Source organism: Lactuca virosa, chromosome 4 (genome assembly GCF_052849685.1).
Source record: "Lactuca virosa cultivar CGN04683 chromosome 4, Lactuca_virosa_CGN04683_v6, whole genome shotgun sequence".
Classification (NCBI taxonomy): domain Eukaryota; kingdom Viridiplantae; phylum Streptophyta; class Magnoliopsida; order Asterales; family Asteraceae; genus Lactuca; species Lactuca virosa.
This window is the reverse complement of record NC_136429.1, coordinates 126,087,810-126,114,144: the sequence shown is the minus strand read 5'-3', so window position 1 is coordinate 126,114,144 and position 26,335 is coordinate 126,087,810. Positions and strand designations below refer to the sequence as shown.

General features: G+C 37.5%; 1 protein-coding gene across 1 annotated transcript; it reads right to left on the bottom strand.

Moving 5' to 3' along the window:
* Positions 1-10,313: 10,313 nt before the first annotated feature.
* Positions 10,314-12,719, bottom strand: LOC145107330 (uncharacterized). Its single transcript, XM_079044187.1, has 2 exons — positions 11,204-12,719; positions 10,314-10,645 (listed from the first exon to the last, which is right to left on the bottom strand). The coding sequence occupies exons 1-2, from the start codon at positions 12,584-12,586 to the stop codon at positions 10,577-10,579; spliced, it is 1,452 nt and encodes a 483-aa protein (XP_078900313.1). The 5' UTR covers positions 12,587-12,719; the 3' UTR covers positions 10,314-10,576.
* Positions 12,720-26,335: the final 13,616 nt, after the last annotated feature.

Here is a 26,335-nt window from a genome sequence, read left to right as displayed (position 1 = left end):
GGTGAGAAGGTATCATCATAGTTAATCCCTTAGGTTTGAGTAAATCCCTTCACAACTAGTCGTCCCTTGAATGTGTGCACATTTCCATCCATGTTAGTCTTCTTCTTGTATATCCATTCGCAACCAACTGTCTTTCGACCAGGTTGTTGATCAACCAAATTCCAAACTTGGTTGACATACATGGACTTGATCTCGCTGTCCATTGCCTCTTTTCACTTGGCTGCCTCAGGGCCTGCCATTGCTTCCTTATAGTTAGTTGACTCATCCAAATTTATCAGTGTTTGATCACTGATAAACATATCACCATCTGAAGTTATATGGAAACCATAGAACTCAGGTGGCATGCTAACTCTACTGGAACAACGAAGAGGTAATGAAGTGTCAACTGGTTCAACTGGAATTTTTTCCTCTGGTTGGACCTTATTATCTTCAAAGGTTCCTTCATTGGTTGACTCTTGAATCTCTTCAAGGTCAATTGTGCTCCCACCATCCTCTTTGCATATGAGCTCTCTCTCTCTCTCTCTCTCTCTCTCTCTCTCTCTCAAAAGACTCCTCTTCGTGCTACAAAGACCACGCTTTTACTAGGCCTATAGAACAAATATCCAAAAGACTTTTGTGGATAGCCAATGAAAATACATCTCTCACTTCTGGATTCTAGCTTGTCATGAGTCTCTCATCTGACGAAAGCTTCACAACCCTAGACTAGGATATGTGTTAACGAGGGAACTTTCCCTGTCCACATTTTGTGAGGTGTTTTTGCATCCTTTTTAGTAGGGAAAATATTGAGGATATGGGTGGTTGTCTCTAAGGCATACCCCTAAAAGGAAATGGAAAGAGTGGCTCGACTCATCATGGAACGAACCATGTCCAACAAGTTTCGATTGCGCCTCTCAGCCACACCATTAATTTATGGTGTCCTATGAGGAGTCAATTGTGAAACTATTCCACATTCCTTGAGGTAGTCGTGGATCTCGATACTAAGATACTCTCCTCCTCTATCAAATCAGAGCATCTTTATCTTCCTGCGTAATTGATTCTCGACTTCATGCTTAAACTCTTTGAACTTTTCAAAGGTTTCTGATTTATGTTTGATCAAGTCGATATATACATATCTGCTATAATCATCTGTAAACGTTACATACAATCGATTAGCATCTCTTATGGTGAATCTAAAGGGCCCGCACACATTTGTGTGTATGATATCCAACAAACCCTCACCACTTTCACAAGATCCAGTGAAAGGTGATTTTGTCATCTTGCCAAAAAGACAAGATTCGCATTCATCATTTGGCCTTAGGTCAATTGATTCCAAGACTCCATCCTTTTGGAGTTGGGCGATGCGTTTCTTGTTAATGTGCCCAAGACGAGAATGCCACAAGCATGCCTTGTCTAAACCATTAGACGAATCAATGTGAAATGCACTATCACCTAAGCTATCAACACAAGCCACAGTTTCATACATACCATTACAAAGTAAAGCTTCAAATATAAAAACATAATTTTTATAAACTAGAACTGAACCATTCAAATCATTAAAAGAGTAGCGAAAACCTTGTCTAAACAATGCATGAAATTAAATAATGTTTCGTGTCATTTCTGACGAATAGCAACAATCAATTAAACTAATCCTAACATCACTACTAAGAACAAGTTGATAAGTCCCAATCTTGGTCACGGGAGAAGATCGCCTATTGCCCATGATCAGATTCATCTTCCCATGCTCCACCTCCTCACTTTCTTTTAATCCCTACAAATCAGAACAAATGTGAAAACCACATCCTATATCAAGGACCCAAGAATGAGTAGATGGTGAGTTATTAGTTCGAATAGTGTGTATACCTGCTGACGATGGCTTCACCTTGCCATGATTGATGTCCTGCAAGTATTTGGGGCAGCTCCTCTTCCAATGGACTTTGTCATTGCAATAATAACAAGTGGCCTCTTTGGGTCACTAACAGCTGGAATGTCTGAGTTAGGCTTCGCCTTTGGCCTATTTCTTGATGAACCTGTATGGGCCTTGTTCTTCTAGTTAGCTTTAGGAGGAGCCTTCCTTTTCTTCCATTTGCCTTGTCCAATGGCGAGAACGGTAGCATTAGTAGAAGGGGTCGTATTCTTTCCCTTTAATCCTGACTCAGCAGTCTGTAGCAAGGTGTGGAGTTGGGCCAATGTGGTTTTCGTGTTGTTCAAATGATAAGTTAATATAAACTGATCATAACAACTTGGCAAGGAGTTTAAGACCATGTCAATGGACAAATCCTCGTCAAAATTCACAGTGAGCTTAACAAGGCACTCCATGTATCTTTGCATTCTTTGCACGTGGTTGCAGACAGACTCTCCCTCTCTCATATTGCAAGCCATTAAGGACTTGACCACTTTAAATTTCTCTTGTCGGGATCTCTTGTGGTACTTTTCCACAAGGTCATTGTTCATCTCAAAAAGCCAGTAGTCCTCATAGAACCTCTACAATTCAGGAGTCATTGTAGCGACCATGATGCAAGCAACTTTTGTTGCATCATCGTAGTGTTTTCTGTAAGAGGCTAGTTGTTCAGGAGTAACAGTTGCTTCATCGACTTTAACGAGTTTTTTTTCATGGACATATTCCTTTACCTCGAATCGAAGATCCATTCTGATGTTGCTCATCCAATCATTGTAGTTGGAGCCATCAAAAGTCATTTTGGAGACGATGGAGAGTAGGGAGAAACCTGAGTGGTGGGTCGACGACGATGGAGCAGAAGCAACACCAGGAGTAGACATCTATAGAGAAAAAGAATAGTTTTAGTTAGATGAAAATTATCCTTAATAATAAATGATTAAGGCTAGGATCCAAAATAACAATTCACAACTAAGAAGAGGGATGTCGTAATCTTATTGTGCAAGTATGAAGGTAGGTAAAAGCAATTTACCAATTTCTAACTATGAAATTCCTAGGTCTTTTGAGATTTAATGAATCTTTCAATGCCATGTTTAATCTCATATTATGCTCTTCTATTTGTGACTGGGATATCGAGGATCACAAACAAGATGTGAATAACCATACAAATATGCTTGGCACTCTCGATGTCATTTATCATCTCATATCAATGTGTCGGTTAACCACACGCGCTCCATTAATCAATGATAATTTACAAGATGCCTATTATTACTCTTTATAGCTACTATTAGTATGCTGGTTAACCACACGTACTCCACTAACTACTATAAAGTATAATGTGCAATTTTATGGATTAGCATACTTTTCACATCTTTCCTAAAGTAACTAAGAGTGAGATTTTATAAAAGGTTTAGTTACTTTATAGCATTATACTTATTAATGAGGTTATGTCCTATCAAATCCGTTCGGCTAACGACCCTCCACCATACAAGAGAGCGGTGGGTAAGAATGGATAACCAATGACGGTCATTTTATAGGCCGCTTCCTTAAACTCCCCTTATAGTATGACTTCGTGAATAAGACGTACTAGCGATTTGACTGACTTATTCTTATACATATAGTAATTATTAAACTTTTAATTTTACATATAGTATAAGGTGTATTTTAAAACTTTTTCAGAATACTAGGTTTAAATTAAATTTTCGAAATTAAGATTTAATTTAATTTTTTTTCGAAATTAAAAAATTTAATTTAATTTAAAATAAACCAATAAGATTTAATCTTTATCTTTTAATTAACAATTAATTAAATTATTTTAAATCTTATAAGGATTAAATAATTATATACTATTAACTATTAATTAAATAATTTAAGTTTAATCCTAATCCCTTCTCAACTAGATTTTCGAAAATTCAAGGGGATAAGGGTTATCCAATTTTTTTTAATTATCCTATTTTAAGCAATTTAAAAGTGATAATTATCACATAAGGAAACCCTAAGAATTTCGAAAATTAGGGTGGAGGCTAGGGTTTCAAGAACCATAGCCCAAATCGAAATTTTGGTCTCTTAGGGTTTAATTTCTATGAACCCTAATCTTGATCTATTCAACTATTATGCAATTTAATTGAAAACATACGCTCTGATACCACTGATGAGTTTTATACAAAACAAAAAACATATTTTCGGATGGAAAAATAAAACCCTAAGTTGGCATACACCCTAAGGATCTAAGTTTTCACTATTGAACATAATAATCAATTTGAATATCAAGAACCTTAGTCTTGCCCTAGTATTTTTGAAATAAATAAAAGGGTAAAAAAACATACCTTTTGGTTATACTAGTAGATAATCAAAGTATAATCTTTCTTGAAATTGCTTGAAGCTAGCACCATAAATGACGTGCCTCTAATGGTTCCCACCCAACCCTAGAATCAAGGAGGCTTAAAGAGAGAGGGGAGAGAGCTTCAAAATTTCAGCCTAATGCTTGTGAGAGGGGATGGACGAAATTGTGAAGGTCAGGGAGGTCTTTATATAGCTGAAGGAAAATTGGGGCCAAAGCTAGGGTTTTAGGGATAAGGCCTAGATTAATTAGTATAATAATCAAACTGCCTTATCTTGTTATCCTTACCCTATGGAAGAAAAATCTCGGATATTTCTAGCAATTTTCGTCCACCTCATTCCATGAGGTTCTAGAGCCTTCCTGCTTCAAATTTTAATAACTAACCAAACACTTACTGGACTTTTAATTAATCAAATTAATCCCAAAATTAATTCTAATTAATTTTTGATTAATTATTAATTAAATAATATGATTTCTAATTAATATATTATTTTCATAACATATTAATAAATTCATTTTGATTTCTACTTAATTTATTAATCACATAATAAATTAATAAATCGGTCTCTCCCTATAAGTCATTCTATTCAAATACTAGGTTTGAGAGAAACCCAAAAGGACTTTGCTAATAATTCAATATTATATTAATTTAGTTATTGGCTTAGACACCTAATCCAACAGAACAACATCATGAGAGGTTTGTTGTTCCACTCGATACCGGAAGATTTAATACTCCAAATCGGTAACCTTTGAACCAACAAGGAGATATGGGACGCGATTAAAACCTGGAACCTTGAAGCTGATCGAGTAAAGGAAGCAAGGCTCTAAACGTTGACTACCCAGTTCAAGAACATCAAGATGAGTGATACAAGTACGATAAACGATTTCACTTCAAAATTATCTGGAATTGCTTTGAAATTTGCTTCACATAGAGAGGTTATAAACGAACAGAACCTTGCGAAGAAGTTTCTCACGAGCCTCCCTATGCGATTTGTGCATATTGTAGCGGCTCTTGAATAAGTCTTGGATCTTAAGACGATAGGCTTTGAAAACGTGGTTGGTCTCTTAAATGTCTATGAAGAAAGAATCAAGGAAGATGATAAGACTTCTGAAACACAAGCAAATCTACTTTATACCAAAACTGAATCTTCATATAGTAACATCGAATCATCAAGTGGTATAGGTCGAGGTTCAAATAACCGATGAAGAGGACATGGTGGTGGACGTTGCGGTGGACATGGTCGGGGTAACACCAAACTCATAGTCACTCGAAATCCACCAAAACTCGTAATGATAAAAAATAAAAGGGAAACCAACATGAACAAAGGGATCTCTCAAATATTCAATGTTACCGGTGTGACAAGTATGGTCACTTTGCTTCGAGATGCCCGGGCCGAATAAAAAATCAGGAGGCTAACCTTAACGCAATATAAGAAGGATGTACAAATCATGAAGAAGGGTCGTTCTTTATAATGAATACAATTCAAGAAACGGTATTCTTGAATGAAGACAAATATATCCCTACAAAAATTGATGCAAATACCGATGAAGACAGAATTTGGCATTTAGACAATGGTGCGAGCAACCACATGACCGGAAACTACTCTTATTTTTCTAATTAAATAAAAATATAATGGGTAGAGTGAGATTTGGAGATGGGTCGTGTGTTAGCATTAAAGGAAAATGGTCAATTTTGTTCGAAAGGAAAAGTGGCGAGCAAAAACTAATGAAGGATATTTATTATATTCCGTCACTTCGGAGCAATGTTATTAGTCTCGGACAATCTACAATAATCGGTTGTGATATTCAGATGCGACGTGATTTCCTAACCATGAGAGATTGAGACAGGAAGATTGCTTATGAAAGTCCCAAGAAGTGCAAACCGACTTTACAAAATTCAGTTAAAAGTTGGTAATCCACATTAATTGCAAGCCAAGACATCAATTGAAAAACGAATCGGTAAAGAGATCAAGACTTTCCATAAGGATAGAGGTGGAGAATTCACATCGCATTGAGCTAAACCGTTTTTGTGATGAAGAAGCGATATCACATATGTTGACGGCTCCTTATGCACATCAACAAAACGGTATATTCGAACGGAGAAATCAGACTATACTCGAGATGACACGATGCCTAATGAAAGCGAAAGATATTCCAAACCACTTTCGGGGCGAAGCGGTACGTCATGCAACGTTCATCATAAATCGTACACCTACTCGAGCTTTGATAGGTGATACACCGTTCGAGAAATTTTATGGTGAAAAACCAAACCTTGAAGACTTGAAAGTATTTGGTTGTGTTGCATACGAAAGAGTAGTCTCAAAACATTTAAAGAAGCTTGATGATAGGTCTCGACCGTTCGTATATTTTGGAAAGGAACCCAATTCGGGAGGATTTCGGTTATATAATCCGCGGGAAAATAAAATCATTATAAGTGCCCATGCAACCAAGATGGAAATGGATTGGATACATTTACGGTCTTGTGGAGTAATGATCAAGCAACCCAATATAATGGTGGTTCGGTCCCTACTGCAACCAAAACCGAACAGCTCACGGATCCGGACCAAACCGGTGACACTTCTCATGATTATAGCAGCCCATCGCAACTCGTTGATATTCATAATAATGATGCAAGTTTCGTCCCACCCCGCCTTTCTACTCGAACTTCAGTGTTGCCAAGAAAATTAAATGGCTACGAGCTTAATGTGGATCATTTAATGTTGACATTCGATGAAGAACCGAAGAATTATAAGGAAACCAAAACGAACAAGAATTGGCTTGATGCAATGAAGGTCTTAGCTTGGATAAGATTCACGGAAATGAGATCGTTACTTGGCGTGCAAGAATTACACTCGACTCATAAATTCAGGGGGTGATTGTTGACGAATTTATTGAGATAGATATGGTATGCATACGTGTTCTGTCCCAATTCATCTATTTCTTGGAGTGTTGTCCAAGATTCCTTGGTGTGTTGACCAAATTTCAGAATCCTTGAGCAATAAGGATGGTTTATATGGAAAGTTTAGTTTGTCCATTATAGTTTTATACTCTCATGCTAATGTGTTTATGTTCAGTATAAAATCAGATGTTAGGATCCTATGAGAGATTGAAGTTTTCAAGATATGTTTCTTCAATAAAGTCAAAAGTAATAAAGTCAGAAGTTTATTTTGGTATTCCTGTGTCTTCTGTTATCTTTTCTTTAGGGGGTAGAAATATTTTAAATTTAACAAATTATCATTTTCCTCATAAGCATCCAGCAACAACACTTATTTTCTTAAAAGTACCAAACAAAAATATTCAAACCAACAAACGACAATAATATAAAGAACATTAAAATTCAATAAGAAGTGTGTCCTCCTCCAATATACATATTGAATATATAGGAGGAGCATGTGGTCTTAACAGCAGGAATATGTGGTATGGCAGCAGAAGCGAGACGTCCGACACATAAGGGTAACTAGTAACTACATTGATGTTTTCCGGAGCAATATGGGCAATGTAAGATCCATATAGGTATACAACATCCATTTTTGCAACAACAAATTTTTTCCCAACACCTTCTCAATGCTCATTTAGGATCAAAGTTGGAATAGGGATAACGATGATATTACACGCATATTAGACAAATCAACCATTTTTAGTCAATTATAAACCATTGATTATCATCATAATTCGCTTAGTTTAATCCTTGCGAATAACAAGCACATGTTGCGAGTCTTTAGACTTTAGTGATGTCCTTTAAATTGAAATATGTATCGTTTGCATAAGGAAGATGGCGATATTAAATCCTCTCGGATCAAATACAGTTTTCGAATATAAAAAGGTTTTTTATATGCAGATATTAATATTTTTATTAACTTTGTATGAGAAATGATAATATTAATAGCTCGCTCATGATATGTAAGCCACACAAATGGTTATTGATTTGCTTTTGTCTAGAAAAAGCAATTTTATGAATGGACAGGTGAAATTTCATTATGTTTGAAACCACTTTTTAATTTTTTGGAAAAAGATAATTTAATAGTGAGATTAATGGTGTCATGAACTCATGATACTTCTTAATTCTTATTGCTTGTTACATCAACATCATTTCAACTTCACCTCATTTTTATCACGTGTCTAAAATGTTACCACACATAAAGAAGTGTTTGTTCATACCATGCCACATTTCTTTTATTTAAACAAATTAATATAGATCAAAACTAAGAATTTCATCAATTGAAATTAAAAATACACAATAAGAAATTAAAAACCTAAAAGCCTCGAAAAAAACATTTTAAATTTTTTTCTTGTTTAATTTAAATGTGTTTTGAAAGTGTTCAAAAAATATATGTTATCAATTTATTAAAAAAGTAACACGGTTATTTATAAAAAAATATTAATTTTTATTTTTAGATAATCAACTATCTTATGTAATTATAACAATATATCATATAGATATTAAAACTCAAAATTTTAAAATATATCATCCAAAAATATAACTTCTTTCACATATGTATTTCTTCATATCTAAAACCATTTTTAAAATATATCATCCAAAAATATAACTTCTTTCACATATGTATTTCTTCATATCTAAAACCATTTGTGCTGAAACAAACTTAAAATAAAAAGAAGTGAGAATTAAATGGACGAACTAAATGAAGGGGAGATGAGAAAGACTCATGTAGCATAACACTATGATAGACTAGTTCAAATACTAAACTCATAAAATAGTCATATTATCGAGAAAAAAAATTGACCATTTTTAATTTTTTATTAACATAACATATTATTTTTACAAAAAATAGTACTACTTTGTGGAGAGAATTATCATCTTTTAACAACTTTGGGATTGTCTTGTTAAAAAAAACTTATTGTTTTACAAAATAAATAGATATAAAATGTTTCGTAATTGAACTTTCTCATAAATTCTTTTACAAAACTAATTTTGCAAAATCAATTTCACAAAATAGATAATGATAAGGACATTCCTTAACAATTCATTATAGCGATTATCACATTAACAATCTCCTGGACACCCATACCACATTCAAGATTCAACCCTCCCTGGATACTATGAATTATCACTATTATTACAAACACATACACACATATACAGACATGTATGATCAGATGTATTTATTATGTATTTTGTGTATATATCGACAGTTGTTGTGTGGGGTTGGTGTTTTGAATTGGTTTGTAGGGCCACGAATAGTGTGTAATTTAAGCAAACCTACAAACTTTACACCAATCAAATTCATACCAACTGGACCACTCCATAACCCTCTCCATCATTGCTTTCGCTTATTCCTTTTTCTTGTAAGCTCATGCAAATTTTAATGTAAAATACTAAAACACTCTTTTATCAACAACATTTAGGAGAATTGTACACATTAATATTATTTGCCTCTTATTTACATCTATGTGAGCTCATATTGTTCATAGTTCAGATGTTGCTGGAAGAAAACAATATTATAGCAACGAATGTCTAAAGACTAATTTACATCTCTTGTAATACATTTTTAAATTTACATCTCTTGTAATACATTTTTAAATTTACATCTCTTGTAATACTTTTAGATGGATGGCATGGATGAGTCGTTAAAGAGCAACCTTTTTTACATAAACAATATATTGTTATTTTAGTTGATGGTAGAGGTCAGCATTTGGACCGGACCGGTTCTTGGACCTGACCAAACCTATTGTGGCAGGTCCAGGTCCAAGTTCAGATCCAAGGTTTTTCAATTCTTGTACCGGATATACCGGTATAACTTTAGATGCATATGATACAACTCGTTGAAATCCTACTGAAAGTTAGTTTATCCGTTATGATTGTAAGGATGAGTATTTGGACGGATCGGTTTGGCAGAAATTGAAACTTTAGACCAGACCTGTTGTGGTGTTGAGGCTTACCAGCTCCAAATTCAAGTCTGGTTTTCGATCGGATCCAAAGGTCCAAAGATCTGATTTATATCTAAGATGATATTATTTAGATCTCATACGATAGTCAAATATCAATTAAATTAAGATCTGATTTACATCAAACATGATCTAATTTAAATCTCATGCAATTATAGGTAAGAAGGAAAATTATAATATAACCTTTTTATAGAAATATAAAGCCCACAACATAATAATAATAATTAATAGGCAAACAAGCTACAAGCTCTTTGTTTTTGACCATAAACAAAGCAAAACCAAAAACCAAATCCACCTATGGTCAGCATCTTCTTCTTCTCACTAATCTTAATTTTTACATCTAGTTAAACTTTTTTCTTTTTGTCTATAAAAAAGTCCCAACAAACTATACAAAATCATCAAAAGAAAACTCCTAAACATCTACCTAAATAAACACTATTATCTCAAATTAAATAACTACCTTACTTCGGACTAGAACTTGAACCAGCTTCTTGCCTTGGTTCCCTCAAGTACCCTAATAACGTTTCAGCCTGCAAAAAGTACAAAAAATAATTTTAATATCATTTTGCATTTAAAACATGAAAAATGATGTTTGATTGTTTTCCATTTTCTATAAATTTATTTAGGCATAAAAAATCTTTTAGCTGAAGCAACTACTTTGATGATATGATCTATGTTTCTATTTCTTTCATGATTTTGGGTATCCTGATCTCCAAGCAAGAATCTTTATTGCGACATTTATGAAGACATTAATCGTATGTAGACCCTTTTTCTGCATAATGCTGTTATGGTTTGTACATTAGGCATTAAAAGTTGTACTAAATGCAAATAGGGTGGCCAAAAAGTAAAGGATGAGATGGTTATTGCTTATTAGTAGTAAAATGTGAAACATGTCGCTTTCAGAAAAGAAATTCCGAGAATCATAGGAATGTCCATTTGAACTTCCTTTTTTATGAACACCCACCTTTAAAATTTATTAATTTTGAGAATTAATATGTGAAAAATTGATAGATGAAGTGAAACATCAAATGGGTTTAATAAATTCATCAATGGAGTAATCAAGATTCAAGAGATCTTATTCTTATTACCTTGTGTTTGGCTCTAGCAGTTCCGGTTTGTGAAAGAGCCACCAGCGGCGGAATAGCACCTTCTCCGACCAACAACGCTCTGTTTCTGGCACTGTTAACCCCTTCACAGAGCTGTAGAAGCGTCACCACCGCGAACTCCTTCCCTTTCACCGACGTACTATCCTCAATCACCTCCACCAAGGCGGGTATGCCGCCTTCTTCGACGATTGCGATCTTTCCTTCCTCGACTGCTGCCAAGCTACTCATCACCACCATCGCCTTCTCCGCCATCCCCACAGCTCCTTGTTCCTCCGCCGCCTCTCCCGCTGCAACCACAAGTTCAACCAGTGGCTTCACAACGCCGGCCGTTACTGCTCTCTTCTTATTCGCTTTCATGGAACAAAGTTTATACAGTGTCGTTAACGCGTCTTTCTTTCCTCGATTTGAACCGTTGATTAAAAGAGACACCAACGGCGGGATCGCTCCGCAAGCTCCGATCGAGACCTTGTTTTCATCGATCATAGCTAGACTGAGCAACGCACACGCGGCGTTCTGCTTCGATACCTCTGTGCCTGTCTTTAGAACATAAATTAATGATTTCACAGCTCCGGCGCCGGCGATTAACGGTTTATTCTCGTCCAGAAGAGAGAGATTAAGTAGCGCAGTGACCGCATGTTCCTGAGTCCAAGGATCGGCACACCGGAGAAGCGGAATCAATGCTGGAACCGCGCCGGATTCGCCTATTAACGCTCGGTTCTCCGATCGGTTCTTCGCAAGCAACCTTAGTTTCGCCGCTGCCGACCTCTTTAAAGCGACGGAGTTTGAACCGAGACTATCGACACAGATCTTGACCGTCGGTTGTAAATCCTCCGGCGAGATACTCTCGATGATCTCGGTAGAGAAACTATCCCGTTGTAAAAACCCGGCGCAAGGCTCAGGTTCGGGGTTCTGCTCCTGATTAAGGTCACTCTCATTCGAATCCTCCGGCAAGCACGCTAGTCGCTGCAATTCGCCGGATATATCGCTACTATACGCCGAGAAATCACTAAAAACTTGTGAAATCCCGAGAAAATCATCAGAAGACGTAGAAGACGATGATTTGGAGAACTTATTGTTACCAGTAGCAGTAGCTAGCTGGTGCAAATGAACATCGATGACGGAGTCGGTAAGGTTTTCCGACACGACGGAGGTCGGAGCCTGTTGAGTGGAGGCGAAAGAGCAACTGTCGGTGTAATCAGATTGGTAGAAATTGGAGCGCACAGTTCTCATAGATCGACCTAGATGCTTCTGGAACCTGGATGGAGAAGAAGCAGCAGAAGATGGAGGTGGAGTGTAATATGGTCGCGTTATCTGAAACCGACCCGGACCCGGATTGGAATTGGGAGATTCTTGAAGAGAAACCATGGGAGATCGTAGGATTTAGCTTCAAATGGGCATAAAGATTGAAGGATTTTTGGGTACAAAAAGAGTAGGAATGGTTGAGTGAGATGAATATATATTTTCATGGGGGAATGAGTGGATTTGGTACTTTTTTGCTTTTGGGGTTTGGGAAGGTCACAAGGGTGTTTCACTTGCTAGTCATCACAGGCAGAGGAGAATTTGACAGCTCACCATTCAATCCAAATAACGCTCTATTTCTTTTTCTAAACCAATTTTGTATTATTATTCAATTATAAATAAATTATTATGTGTGATTGTGTGGGTATTATCATAAAGTGAAAAGTTAATTTGATTACATCAAATTTATAAAAAGATAAGGAATGTTTTTTTTAATACTTTAGGGTTTGGTAACACAACCTTAAATTCCAATTTTTACACCAAATTTAGTTTATGATTGTTTAAATCCGATTTTTTTATATGATAACTAGAAAGGTTACCCCGCTACGCGGGGCCAGAAGCTTTCAATGTTGTTTCCGAATTGATAAATATGACAGACATAGAAAGTGCAAGGATGAAAAGTTCGGGCTTTGCCCCGGACAAAAAATGTAAAAGTTTTGACTGCAAGGACCAGAAGTGTGAAAATGGCTAAAGAATTAAAGGGATACGAATTAGCAACTTTTTAGAAAAGGGATCAAAGTTGTCAAACCGTTAAAGTTTTGTGGCCAAACTTCAAATATTAAAAGGTTCCAAAAAAGTGTAAAAATATTGATTGCAAGGACCAAAAGTGTGAAAATGGGTAAAGAATAATGACCAAAGTTGCCAAAAAACATCCAAATTTAGTATTCTAACTTCCAACAATAATACAGGGACCAATTCTGCCAAAAAAAATGGAAAGTTGAATGGAACACAAACAAAAGGACATGAATAAATTAATTAAAGAAGTACATGGACCGGATATGTAAATCAAGGTACCAAACTTGGACAAAGTATCCCAACTTTACTATTCCTTTCTTTCACAACTTTAATATATATATATATATATATATATATATATATATATATATATATATATATATATATATAATAATGATGTTGATGAATAGTAAAGATGTAATATAAAATGGAACTATGAAATTCATCTTTTATGTTTGTATAATTATATTTACTTTTTTATCACAAAACTATCATCAATTTTGCTAAAATTACACCGTGAAAATTCGTGAAACGACATTTCCCTTTAGCAGAACTTTGTTTAATAACTAGTTTATAATATGTGGGAACCACGGTTATAAAATTAATTAAACTTTTATAATAAAATTTATAATTATTAATCAATTATTTTAAATAAGTTATTTTAAATAAATTATTAATTAAGAGATATATATCAAAATTTTCAAGTTATTATAACTTCAAATTTAACATATAATTAGAAAATGTAAATTTGTATTTTGAAATGAGATGCCTAATATATCTACATGACATATGACATAATATTAATAAGGAGTTGTATTAAGGTGACACTTAGAAAAGAAGATTAAAACTATTCATTAATTAGTATAGGGATTAATATACATGATATGTATTTATTACACAAATTTAAATTATGTCTAATTAAGGATGGGGAATAGTGCGGAAACCAAGAAGCTCCATCTCATCCTAAAATTCAATCCATTATTTAAAAAAAAAATAGAGTATCAATTCTTAATAAAATCTTAATAAAACATTAACTCTATAATATTAATTGAAATCAATCAGGTATCATCATATCATCATACCAAACCATAATATCTTCAACTTAAGAAAGTATAAATATTGTTTTGAAAACTATCTCATAAATAGATAAATACTAGATAAATGTCATGCCTCAAGAATGTCAGAGATATCGTAATCAAGCCAGCTTCTTTCCTTTCACTAAACCTAAAGGTTCTACAAAAACTCATTAAGTAGTAATTGTAAACCTAAAGTTTAACGAGTAAAAACAACACTCATCCATTATACAGATCATATACAATTCACATCATAACACATAAATTTAAAACTAAATGAAATTAACCACAAACAAGTTTTTGTTTTTTACGGTACATATTAACTTGTATCTTTTAGTTTAAGACATTATGAATACCATGTAATCAACCTCTTATTAATTTTTTAATTGAAAATTTAAATATCTTTTTATTTAGAGAAAAATAAGAAAATATGAATTAAACAATCAAATTATTATGAGTAAACTCTTAAAGTGGACTCTCAAGACACTAAGGTGTCGTTTGTTTTTTCGAAGCGAAAATGTTTGAAGTCTGCAGACCACATCTGCAACCCTCTGTAACAAAAGATGAGACTAAACGGCTGCAACATGTAATAAAAAATTTGTTTGTTTTTTAATCTTTGCAGACTGCTACAATAAGTTAAAGTAAGGTGTGAAGAGATTTGAAGCAGATGGTCAAATGTTGCGCCACACAGAACACACGCAACAATTTTTAAGTCAGAAGTCTTCTGAAAAACAAACAGCTGCGAAGGGTCAAGTGTTGCGCATGTGCTGCACGGCGCAACAATAAGTTTTCAAAAGTGGTTTTTTATAAAAAAAAAAAACAAACAGCACTTAAGACAATGATTAAAATTGAACAATAAAAAATAGAAAACACGACTAAATTTTAGAATGTGGGATAATAACTTAATAAGCACGTTGAAAAATAAACAATAAAAACAATTAAGAGAATGGAGCTTAGGACTTGATGAATACTAGACGCACTCTTTTCCATTACACTAAATATATATATATATATATATTTTTGTTTAATATTAATTATATGCGAGATATTCTGTAAGGATTATATAACCTTTGGTCGGTTCGATTTGTTAAGTGGAAACCGAACCGAAACAGAATTTTTCGGTTTCAAAAAATCTAAACCTAAAACCGACGCCTTAGGTTTGAGTTTAATTTTTCGATTTTGATTTTGTCAGTTTTTCGATTTCAATTTGCTTACCTCTATCTACAATAGATGTTTTTTCAAAGGAAAAAACTCTTTGAAAAATGAAAATCCTATTGTGAAAGGCTTTAATTCAAAACTCTTTGAATAAGTTTCTTAGTTAACGATCTATATTCAAAAGATTGTTCATTTATTATGTGGGGTTAAGAAATTGTTAACCAATTAGAATTATACAACATATCTAAAAACAACTAATAAAAACAAAATATTTTTTTATTGTAAAAGATAATGAGCTTTCTTTATTTTGAGTTTTTTCCTAAAATAAAACTCAACTAAAAAAACTTGTATTATGAATGGTGTTACTTATTACACATTAATAATCACTTTTCTTATATGTGTAATATGTCTAACGAAGTTGTGTTTATTTAACATCAACCAAAGCAAATATAAGGGAACTTAAGTAATCTAATCACAATTTGATGTGTACTTGAAAAAAATAGCAAAAGAAAAAACTTGTTGTTTTAGCAAAAATAACAATTTGCTTAGTAATAGATATTCCGATCCAAGAAAAACACTTTTTCTAAAAAACAAAAAGTAAATTTTGGACTGACATTCCGGATTTTAGACAAACATTTCAGATTTGAAGACTAAAATTTCGAATTTTTTGAAGAAAAAAAAAAAACTCTAGAATTTCAAGACCAAATCTGAAATCCGATGAACAAATTCGGAATTCAACAAAAGCTTTGTTTTTTTCTTAAATTTAACAAAAGTTAAAAAAAAAACATGGTAGATACGAACTATGTATGATATTAGTGCATAAAATCAGTTATTTTATTAAAAAACGGTGACATTAAACATTTCGAAATAAACATTTCTGACATAAATAAAGGTATTTCTTTAAAAACAAATTGGGAAAAAACCCAAAAAGAACTTCGAAATTTGACGATCAAATCCTGACCGGAGCATTCAGTAATAAGCGTTCATTTAAACACCTGGAAATACACATTTCATATATAAAATAGAAAGATTTATTTGAAAAAAAAACTTTAAAATATGAATAATAGTTCAAATGGAGAAAAAGTAATTATTTTTTAAAATCTAAAAAAAATCTTTAAAAACGAAACTCTTTTATAATGGTTTATTTACATAATTTCCCAAATTTAATTTGCCACATCGACATTTTCATAAAATATAACAAAGTAAAAAAACAAATCAGCAAATATTGCACCGACAAAACTGTTACAAAACAGACAAACGTGGTTATTGAATTAACGGGTGTCAAAGCAATAAAATAAAAATATCAAAAGGATTAACTTCTGTAACATCCTTGTAGACGTGTCTTCGGAGAGGTTACAACCTTATTGAAAACCAAAAGAATAAAATTTAGCACATACTACACTTAAAAAGGATGAGCATTTATCGGTGTGAGCGTGTAGATATAAGGACTCATAATATTGATAAATGAATACTTCCATGAAATGTGCAATGGAAAATATATATGATGTACAAATCTTCAGGTATGAAGTTGAGATCAATAAAAGAAACGAATTTTAGTTGAAGTTATTCTATGATACCTAAATTATTATTTGAATGGACCCCTTGAGCACATGTAATATACTACTCTGTCTGACTACAATAGTTGAGCAGGATTTGACCGTTGATCAAGAAATTGCTAGTGTTGAACTTACTGATCAAGGTCTCTAGTTGTGTTATCACCACAAACATGTCGAGAAGACGGAGGCTTCATTGTGAATACTATGAGTCATTTAATAATGACTAAAGAAAGTAAAGACTGAGATGAAAAGTGACTATGAATTTGAATGGAGGCTTCCTTGGTCTTAGAATAGACCAAGATGTCATCAATAAATACGATGACTAACCGATCCAACATCAGCCTGCAAACCCGGTTCATGAGATTCATGAACATTGTTGGTGCATTGGTGAGCCCAAAAGGCATCACCACGAACTTGTAATGACCATAATGAGTCCTGAAAGCCATCTTCTGGACATCCTCATACCTAACCCTCCTCTGATGATAGCCTAAACGCAGATCAATCTTGGAGAACTAAGAAGCACCTTGTAATTGGTCGAGCAAATCATCAATCCTCGGAAGCTGTTAGTGATTAGGGTTTAGGCCCAAGCCCTTTAGGGTTTAGCCATTAGGCTTTAGGTATTCTCTATATATTCTTATGTAATTGTCTTTTGAGAATCAATCAATCCATTATCTAACATGATATCAGAGCTCTAGGTTAAAACTCGGTTGCTGACCACAACCCACAACCACCGCCTTCCACCTCCGACAACATTCTCTAATAGTCGTCGGAGGTGCTTCCATTATGTTCCATATTTTTCCTTTTCTTCTCTTTTCCGCCTAAATAATAAAATAGCCATTGGCACCAAACTAGAGCTCTTTCATCAGTTTCTTCCACTGCCTCGTCTACTTCTACCTCCTCCTCAGATGACCCATGCATCTGAGCCTTTTGCCTCCTCCTCGGTTGGCCACTTCTTCAGATCTCTTTTCCGATTCAGCCCCTTCTGATGTTGTTGTTGCCTCCCTCCGATGACACCTTCTCCGTCGGGCAGCATCTAATCGTTTCTTTCTCTATCGACATTGCAGTTGTCGATCTCGCCGGAAATGGCTCCGTCTGCCGCAGCTTGATCCCTCTTTCTTTCTCGTTTCCTTTCTCCGGAATCCTCTGCCGCTAGTTACATGATCATTGCCGCTTCCACCAGTTTTCTCTTTTTCTACACTGGAATCACCTATGGCTGCCGCTTCTTCTATCTTCTTCTCCGACGAGCATTCGATGTTAGCCGCCATTGTTAGAGCTCTACCACCGCCGATGCCTCTATCTTCATCTAGTGTTTATGTTTCCTACTTTTGTTTATTTTTTCAGTTTAATCGTCTTCACCCTGTCAAACTGCGGGGGGATGTTAGTGATTAGGGTTTAGGCCCAAGCCCTTTAGGGTTTAGCCATTAGGTTGTAGGTATTCTCTCTATATATTCTTATGTAATTGTATTTTGAGAATAACTCAATCCTATATCTAACAAAAGCGGATAACGATTCTTTACCGTTAGCTTGTTCAACTCCCGATAATTGATGCACGTCTTGTGGGAGCCATCTTTTTTCTTCACAAACAAAATCGGTGCTCCCCATGGTGAATTACTCGGTCTGATAAACCCCTTGTCTAACAACTCTTGCACCTGTGTAGACAACTCCTGCATCTCCAGTGGTGCTAACCGATAAGGTGCATTGGCTATCAGAGCCGCACCTGGACCATATCAATACGGAACTTCACTTGCCTCTCAGGAGGAACTCCAGGCAAGTCTCCGGTAACACATCTAAATACTCTCGAGCAACTGGCACATCCTCAATCATCCTCTTTCTCTCCTCCTTGGGGTCCAATACATAAGCCACAAAACCATAACAACACTATTGTAGGTATCTCCTATCTCTTGCAACTGAACAGAGAATCGGTCCACGCTGAGCACCCTCGCCATGAATAACTAGTTCTCCCCCATTTTGGGGTCGAACCAAGACTAACTGGTGCCCTCAATCAATCATCGCCCCATTAGGGCTCAACCAATCCATCCCTACGATCACCTTGCTCTCGCACAAATGAATAGGAACCAAATCAATCAAATACCGCTCGCTAAATAGCTCCAAAACACAATCCCGATGAACCCTCGATACCTGCACCAGACGATCATTGGCGATCTCTACCTCTAATGGATAATTAAGCTCCCTTGAAACATCACCAAACCTCTTCCTAAGCGCAGGAGACACAAACGATCGGGTGGCGCCCGAATCAAACAGAACTAAAGTTGGAACACCGTTCACTAGAAACGTCCCTATATAACAGCAATTATATAATAATAAGCATAAACATAAAAGAAAATAATGAAATAGGGAGGAAATACATACCCGTAACCACATTTGGCGTTGTGCAAGATTCCTCAGCTATCAGCTGGAAAGCTCGGCACCTCACCACTGGCGCCTCCGCCTTGCCCTGGCGGTTGTCGGTAATCCTCAATGTCGTCGGAGCGGGTACTACCACCGCTCCCCCTACTGCCAAACTCGGACAATCGGTATTCTTGTGGCCCCTCTGATTGCAATGAAAGCAAATCAGACCCAATCCTTGGGTGGTGGTGGTGGCAGTACAATCCCTGCTGAAGTGACCGGTCTTGCCACACTTGAACATCTAGAACCACTCGCCCTACAACGCCCCTCGTGCGTCCAGCCACACCGGCCGTATTGACACCGACCCTGCTGGCCATTCGATCTTGAATCCACAATCTTGGGCTTCTTCCCTGAGCCCTCCGATACCTGATCCTGAACCGACTTCCTCTTTCTCACAGTCTCCAGATCAATCTCCCGCTCGTGATCCTGAGCGATCATATCATCCAATGTCTTGCAGCTGGACATGCTCACAGACTCCTGAATCTCATCCTTTAGCATATCATGGTATCGAGCCGTCTTCGTCTCCTCGTCCGCCACAGGAGTCTGCTCCAAAATGTTGCAGGTAATCTCAGACGAAATGAACTCCCGCATCTGATCATCCAAGGGCCCGACTCCAGAGCCCGAACCCGATCCCTCATGAGGACCTAAACCACCTCGAGTGACCACCATACTAAAAATAAACCATACAAATCATCATAAAAACACTCAAAGAATCTCACCCCAAACGGGTCCCTTAGTATCCTCGCAACTCCCTTGAATCGAGAATAGATCTTGTGCTTCCAGTAGTATTGGCCCAATACTACCTTCCACACCTATCCATACTTTCCTCAAGATTCATCCTGATTCCCCTAAGTGACCTCAACATTCCATAACCCACTCATCTGCTAATGCTAACATGCTTCCTAGGTTATCGTGGGACTCCCTTCCCACCACTCTCTTCCATCAGCTGCAGAAGAATCTCCCACTAACACCCGCTAACTACCTTACGAATATAATTACATGCCACGATCACTAGATAATTCTTTGACTGCAAGGTCTTACACTACAATGGTTGGACTCAAACAAGATTTGTACAATAGAGTTAAACCTAACCTTCTAAAATTATCTAATTACTGTAACATGTAACCTAGCATATTCGCCTGGTAGTTAGCTAGTACTAGCAGTTGTTCCTAAAAGCACAAAGCAAGCAGCATTCGAGCATCAAGTTCTAACCAAAGCACTGCCTAACAGGCCATCCTAACATATCATCAGTAATCCATACTAGCATGCAATTCTAATGGCTCATACAACAAAAATACAAGGCATATCTCCTATCATTCAATCATGAGCAGATCCTTAGCCCTAATCTAGCATGCTCTTCACATATTCACATACTGAATGAAACAAACATGTATGGGTATTTTGGGAACACTTACTTAAGATCGGACGAGTGCATGCATCACACCCTTCTTTCTAGCAGTTACCTTTTTTAGAAATCATTTCTTTTTATAAATTTTTTACCAAATCCTCGTTTTGAGTTCAGACAGACATGAGAGTGTGTCCGAATCCCTCAAATCAAGGCTCTGATACCGACTTGTAACGTCCCAAAAATCATAGGTAAAAATTTCATTTTTAATTCAACCCAAAACCATCAAATATTCATATCAACCATTCGAAAATATGTCAAAGTAAAAATAGTCATCAGAGTACAATCCTAAAATCATAAAAGTGTGGAAATATGGGTTAGTGCGCTGCGATTAAGCTGGGCCCTTCCCCTTCAAAAAGAAAGTACCTGAAACAAAACTTAAACTGTAAGCACAATGCTTAGTGAGTTCTCCCCAAAATACCTCATACCATACATACAATGGGCCTCGCCCAGCATCGGGCCCCGCCCAGTACAGATCTGTCAATAACATATGATAGGACTTGCCCAACACACTCATCAGGCCCCGCTTGCCATCGGGCCTCGCCCAATATACATGCAAACACATACAATACATGAAATAGCCACACAAACAACTAGCATTCTAATAATAATAATCAATGGGTCGGCATTGGTGCCTTCAAACCGCCAAAACATTGTGAGAAGACTCACCTCAATCAAATGATGCACATATACACACTCACAGGCTGCTGCTACGATGGCTCCTCAATTGAACACATTCAAACTAACCCTAATAAATAATCAGAGTAATAGCCACAACTAAATTCCAATCACAATCCTCTCAAAAAGGGTAAAATACCCTTTTACCCTTCCTATCCTAGGCCCAACAGGCCATGACCCAAGCCTAAAATACCTAAAGCCAAAAAATAGCCCAAGAAGGGTTTTTGTGAGTACCGCCCGCGTACCACCAGTTATGTCCCCGCGTACAAGCTACATAGCGAAAGGAAGTCGGGGCTCAAACACGCTACACTGAGCATACGCTTCTGTACTGTAACATCCATAAAGTTCATGTAAAATTTAAACTTTTCAAACATTCCAAAACCATCCATTGTTTACAAATTGTTTTCAAAATAAACCAATATCAGAGTTTTCCCAGAAATCACAACATGAAAAACGAGGACGTGCACAATCAAGCCTTCGTCTTCCCGCGATCATCTGATGTACCTAAAACAAAATCCACAACTGTAATCCAGAAGCTTAGTGAGTTCCCCCAAAATACTGATACATAACACATAGTACACATAATAACAATAACAGCATGTAATGGGTCCACAACTAGACTGGATTACCCCTGAGCCCACAGTATGATTCTGGCATGCCCTCCCTGGCCCTCAGCCCATATCTAGCTTGCTCTAGAGCCCACAACATGAGTCTGGTTTTCTCTCGGCCCACAACTTATGTCTGGCTTGCTCCCTGAGTCCTCAGACTGGAATATAATGATTAGCCCTCAGTACGACCCTGATATGCTCGGTCCGGCCCTCAGCCAGTATTTGGAATGCTTAGGAGTCCTCAGTATGAGTCTGGCATACCCTCCCTAGCCTTCAGCTCATATCTGGTATGCTCCAGGGTTTATTGGCTAACGCACGGAGCAGTACAAACTCAACCCAACCCACACAACATGTCGACATGTAACAGATAAACACACAAACAGATAATCAGACAGTATCACATGTAGTCCTGTAGATCTACCAGACTAGCATATCAAACTAGCATGCATATCTAACTCATAATCAACATATCAATAACTACTAGGATATCAATCCAATGGGCCGGCATTGGTGCCTTCGACCCCTAAGTATAGTGAGGATAACTCACCTCACAAGTAGTGCTGAACCGGTAATATCAATCCCAACTCACAACCCCAACTCAACTGCCTACAATCACCAAGTGACTAACCTCATCAAAATCCCAAAATACCCTCAAGGTCAAACTTGGTTAACCATAGTCAAAGTCAAAGTCAACAGTCAAGGTCAACAGTCCATATTGACCCAACTCGTCGAGTTCCTTCATATATCAGAAAATCATGAAAAGCTCGAAAGAACTCGCTGAGTTACCAGAGCAACTCGTCGAGTTCTTCAGCATCCAGAAAGCGGGAAAGCCCGAACCAACTTGTCGAGTTGGATAAGCAACTCGTTTAGTTGTCCTAGTCTTAATACATTCAGTCGCTTTCCCAGCGAGTCTAACGCCTCCAAACTATAGATCTGGTCCCCTAGGGTTGAGATACCACGTAAAGCTGCAAGCTTTAGGTCCATACATGGCATCAAGGGGCTAAAACACTATAATATCATAAAAACCATATCAGAGTGTAATCCCAAGGATCTCATGTGCGGAAATCATAGTGTGATGTGCTGCGATCAAGCCGACTCCTTTCCTTTGAAACAAAGCACCTGAAACCAAAACTGTAAACCGTAAGCACGAAGCTTAGTGAGTTCCCCCATCATACCACATACCACATAATACCATCGATATCTTTTAACCGGTAACTGTCATCGGTATCTTTCAACCGGTAACCGGGGACTATTCCACCCCTACCACTATCACATAATAATATATCATGAACATACTGATCACATACTAACATCATAAACATGCTGATTACATACTAACATATCATAAATAGACATATAAGCATTGCATGGGTTCTGTATACCCCCTTCGGTATCTTTTAACCGGTAACTGCCATCTGTATCTTTCAACCGGTAACTGCCATCGGTATCTTTCAAACGGTAATCGGGGACTATTTCACCCCTACCACTATCATACAATAACAGGATATAATCATACAATAAGGCATATCTAGGGTACTGACCTACCCTTCGGTCCTAACGACCAAGTCAGGGAAAAACTATTCCCTACTACTACCACTAACACACATATCATATCAGATAAGCATATCACATAAACATATCTCATGAGCATATCACATAAACATACCAAGATCATTATCACAAAGACAATTATCTACCAACCACGCATGTTGGTGGGTCGGCATTGTGGCCTTAGACCCACCCCTACTGGAAGGTAACTCACCTCACACTGCTGAAGTCCCGTAGACATAATCCCACACTGTTGAAGTCCCACAGACTCAACCCCAGCTGCTGGATGACAGATTCCCGAACTGCCAACACCAAAATAACACCCAATTAATAATTGGGTTCCACTACATAACTATAAGTACATACTTTGGGTAATTACTACATTACCCCCTTGCTTGGCTTTATTCAAGCCTAAGGCCCAATCCATAGGCCCAAAGTCAAACTAGGAATCAAGGCCCAACATATGGCCCAATTTTCCAAATTGGGCCCAACCTTTAATATGTCTTACCCTAAGGCCCAACCATTAATTCCAGTCCAAACAATTGGCATTTTAATGGCCCAATGTCTCATAATCATCTAGGCCCAACCATGGCCCAAGTGAAATTACGGTTTCACATAAAATGATGATTAGGGTTAAGTTTCCTACTTAACCCATTAAGGACTTAATCCTCTAAGGACTTAATCCATTAAGTCCAATATCGCTTAGATTAATCTTTGCCAATGATTATTATTTAATATCTCAAGTTATTAAATAATTCCCGCATGTCCCGGTTAATTCCCCAAATTACGGTTTTATTGGCATTAGGGTTTTCCAATCCAAATATTAGCCCATTTATCAATTCGTTGGGCATTTAGGTCAATTAGGGATTTATTGGGCCTATTAAGCCCACTAGAATATCATTAAGCCCATTAGGGTTTTATTTGGGTCAATTAGGGTCCATTAGGGCTTACAAGGCCCATTAGGGTTTGAAGCACCCCAAACGAATCAAACTCACAAGGCAAGCACACCGCCACCCGACACGGCGGCCGGTGGCGGCAGCCACCACCCTAAGGTGGTGGTTTTCAATTTCTTTTCATTATTCCATTTCCAATTACATTTTAGAAGGCTAAAACTCAAGTAAAAGCACACCAACTCACTAATATAAACACACACATGGCGGCACATGGTGGCAGCCACCACCTCACGGTAGTGGTGATGCCTTTTCCGACCAAATAAACACCCACACCTCTCCATTGAATTAAACACCCACATACATGCTTCTGATATGCGAGATACACCCCAGCCAGCCTCCCGGTGTCCCACGACGGCGACAACAAAAGTTTTGGGACGACAGCAACCACCTCACGGTGGTGGTGGTGATCTCTTTTGGTTCCCAGTCAAGTAGACACGCAAACCACATGGATCTTGAAGCAGAATCACGCACCCACATCCTTTTGCTCAGACAAATAAATCCAACACCCACCTATGGTGGGTGGCGACGACAGTAGCACAGAAAACGGGCGGCAGCAGCGACTATTCGCGGCAACAGCATCGTCGTTTGCGGCAGCCACCATGGTCAACGACCATGGTGGTTCTTCATGATCTCAATTCGCTCGCCAATCATCTGAAATACTGGCCCCCGACCCGGTTGCGGAGTCAGAAGACCCGCACGCAGTCGCTCCACACAACTTATGAACAATATCCTTGTCTGTGAATGGTTGCCATTAGTTATCTTACCACTATGGCTCTAACAACCTCCTGATCTAACCGATCGGGTCCATGCATCGAATCTTGTCATCATCAAATCCAAGACTAAAAGTGATTGCTACCTGACCAATGGTAGCCTTATTTCACACGTCCTTAAGCAGTCCATTGCTTCCCTGATCTCATAACTGTAGTGGTGTTCCTACAGTCTTATCACTGGCTCAACCAGATCTAATCCCTCTGGGTAATTCCGAAATCCTATACGTGGATTTCCATATCTTCACTGCTACACCCAAACTGGTGGGTGCTACTGTTCCTTCCGCGTTCCAACAACACGCTCATGCCATCTACCAACCTAGTGAATGCTACGACTACCCGCAGTCTCACGACACTCTATTACTATCTGACCGCTAGTGAATGCTACGGCTACCCCCACAGTCTTACAACACTTCCCATGCTAACTGACCACTAGTGAATGCTACGGCTACCCTCGCAGTCTTACAACACTTCCCATGGTAACTGACCACTAGTGAATGCTACGGCTACCCCCGTAGTGTTACAACAATTTCCATACTAACTGACCGCTAGTGAATGCTACGGCTACCCCCGTAGTCTTACAACACTTTCCATACTATCTGACTACTAGTGAATGCTACGACTACCCCCGTAGTCTTACAACACTTTCCAACCGGGTCGAACATGCACTCGACCTAACACATCACTGAACTTGAGTCCTAACCGGAACTCTAACCTGGTTCCCGAAACCTGCTATCATGTGACCTCACTGTATCAGTACCGTACCCATGCCCGTGATCAAAGCATCACAGTAACCCACGAAATCATCTACACCCTATGGCAGGGTGAGAATCGGTGCCTCGCACAACCACTGTTTGAGAGTCTCGAAGGCTGTTTGCTGCTCAGACCCCCAACGAAAGGCCACCAACTTCTTGGTCAGTAGGGTCAAAGG

What these genes read in the sequence shown, in the direction of transcription:
- LOC145107330 (XM_079044187.1), bottom strand. Translation starts at nt 12,586, where the DNA reads ATGGTTTCTCTTCAAGAATCTCCCAATTCCAATCCGGGTCCGGGTCGG. An exon ending in CTGCTAGAGCCAAACACAAG is followed by an intron (nt 10,646 to 11,203) that starts GTAATAAGAATA and finishes TACTTTTTGCAG; the next exon opens with GCTGAAACGTTATTAGGGTA.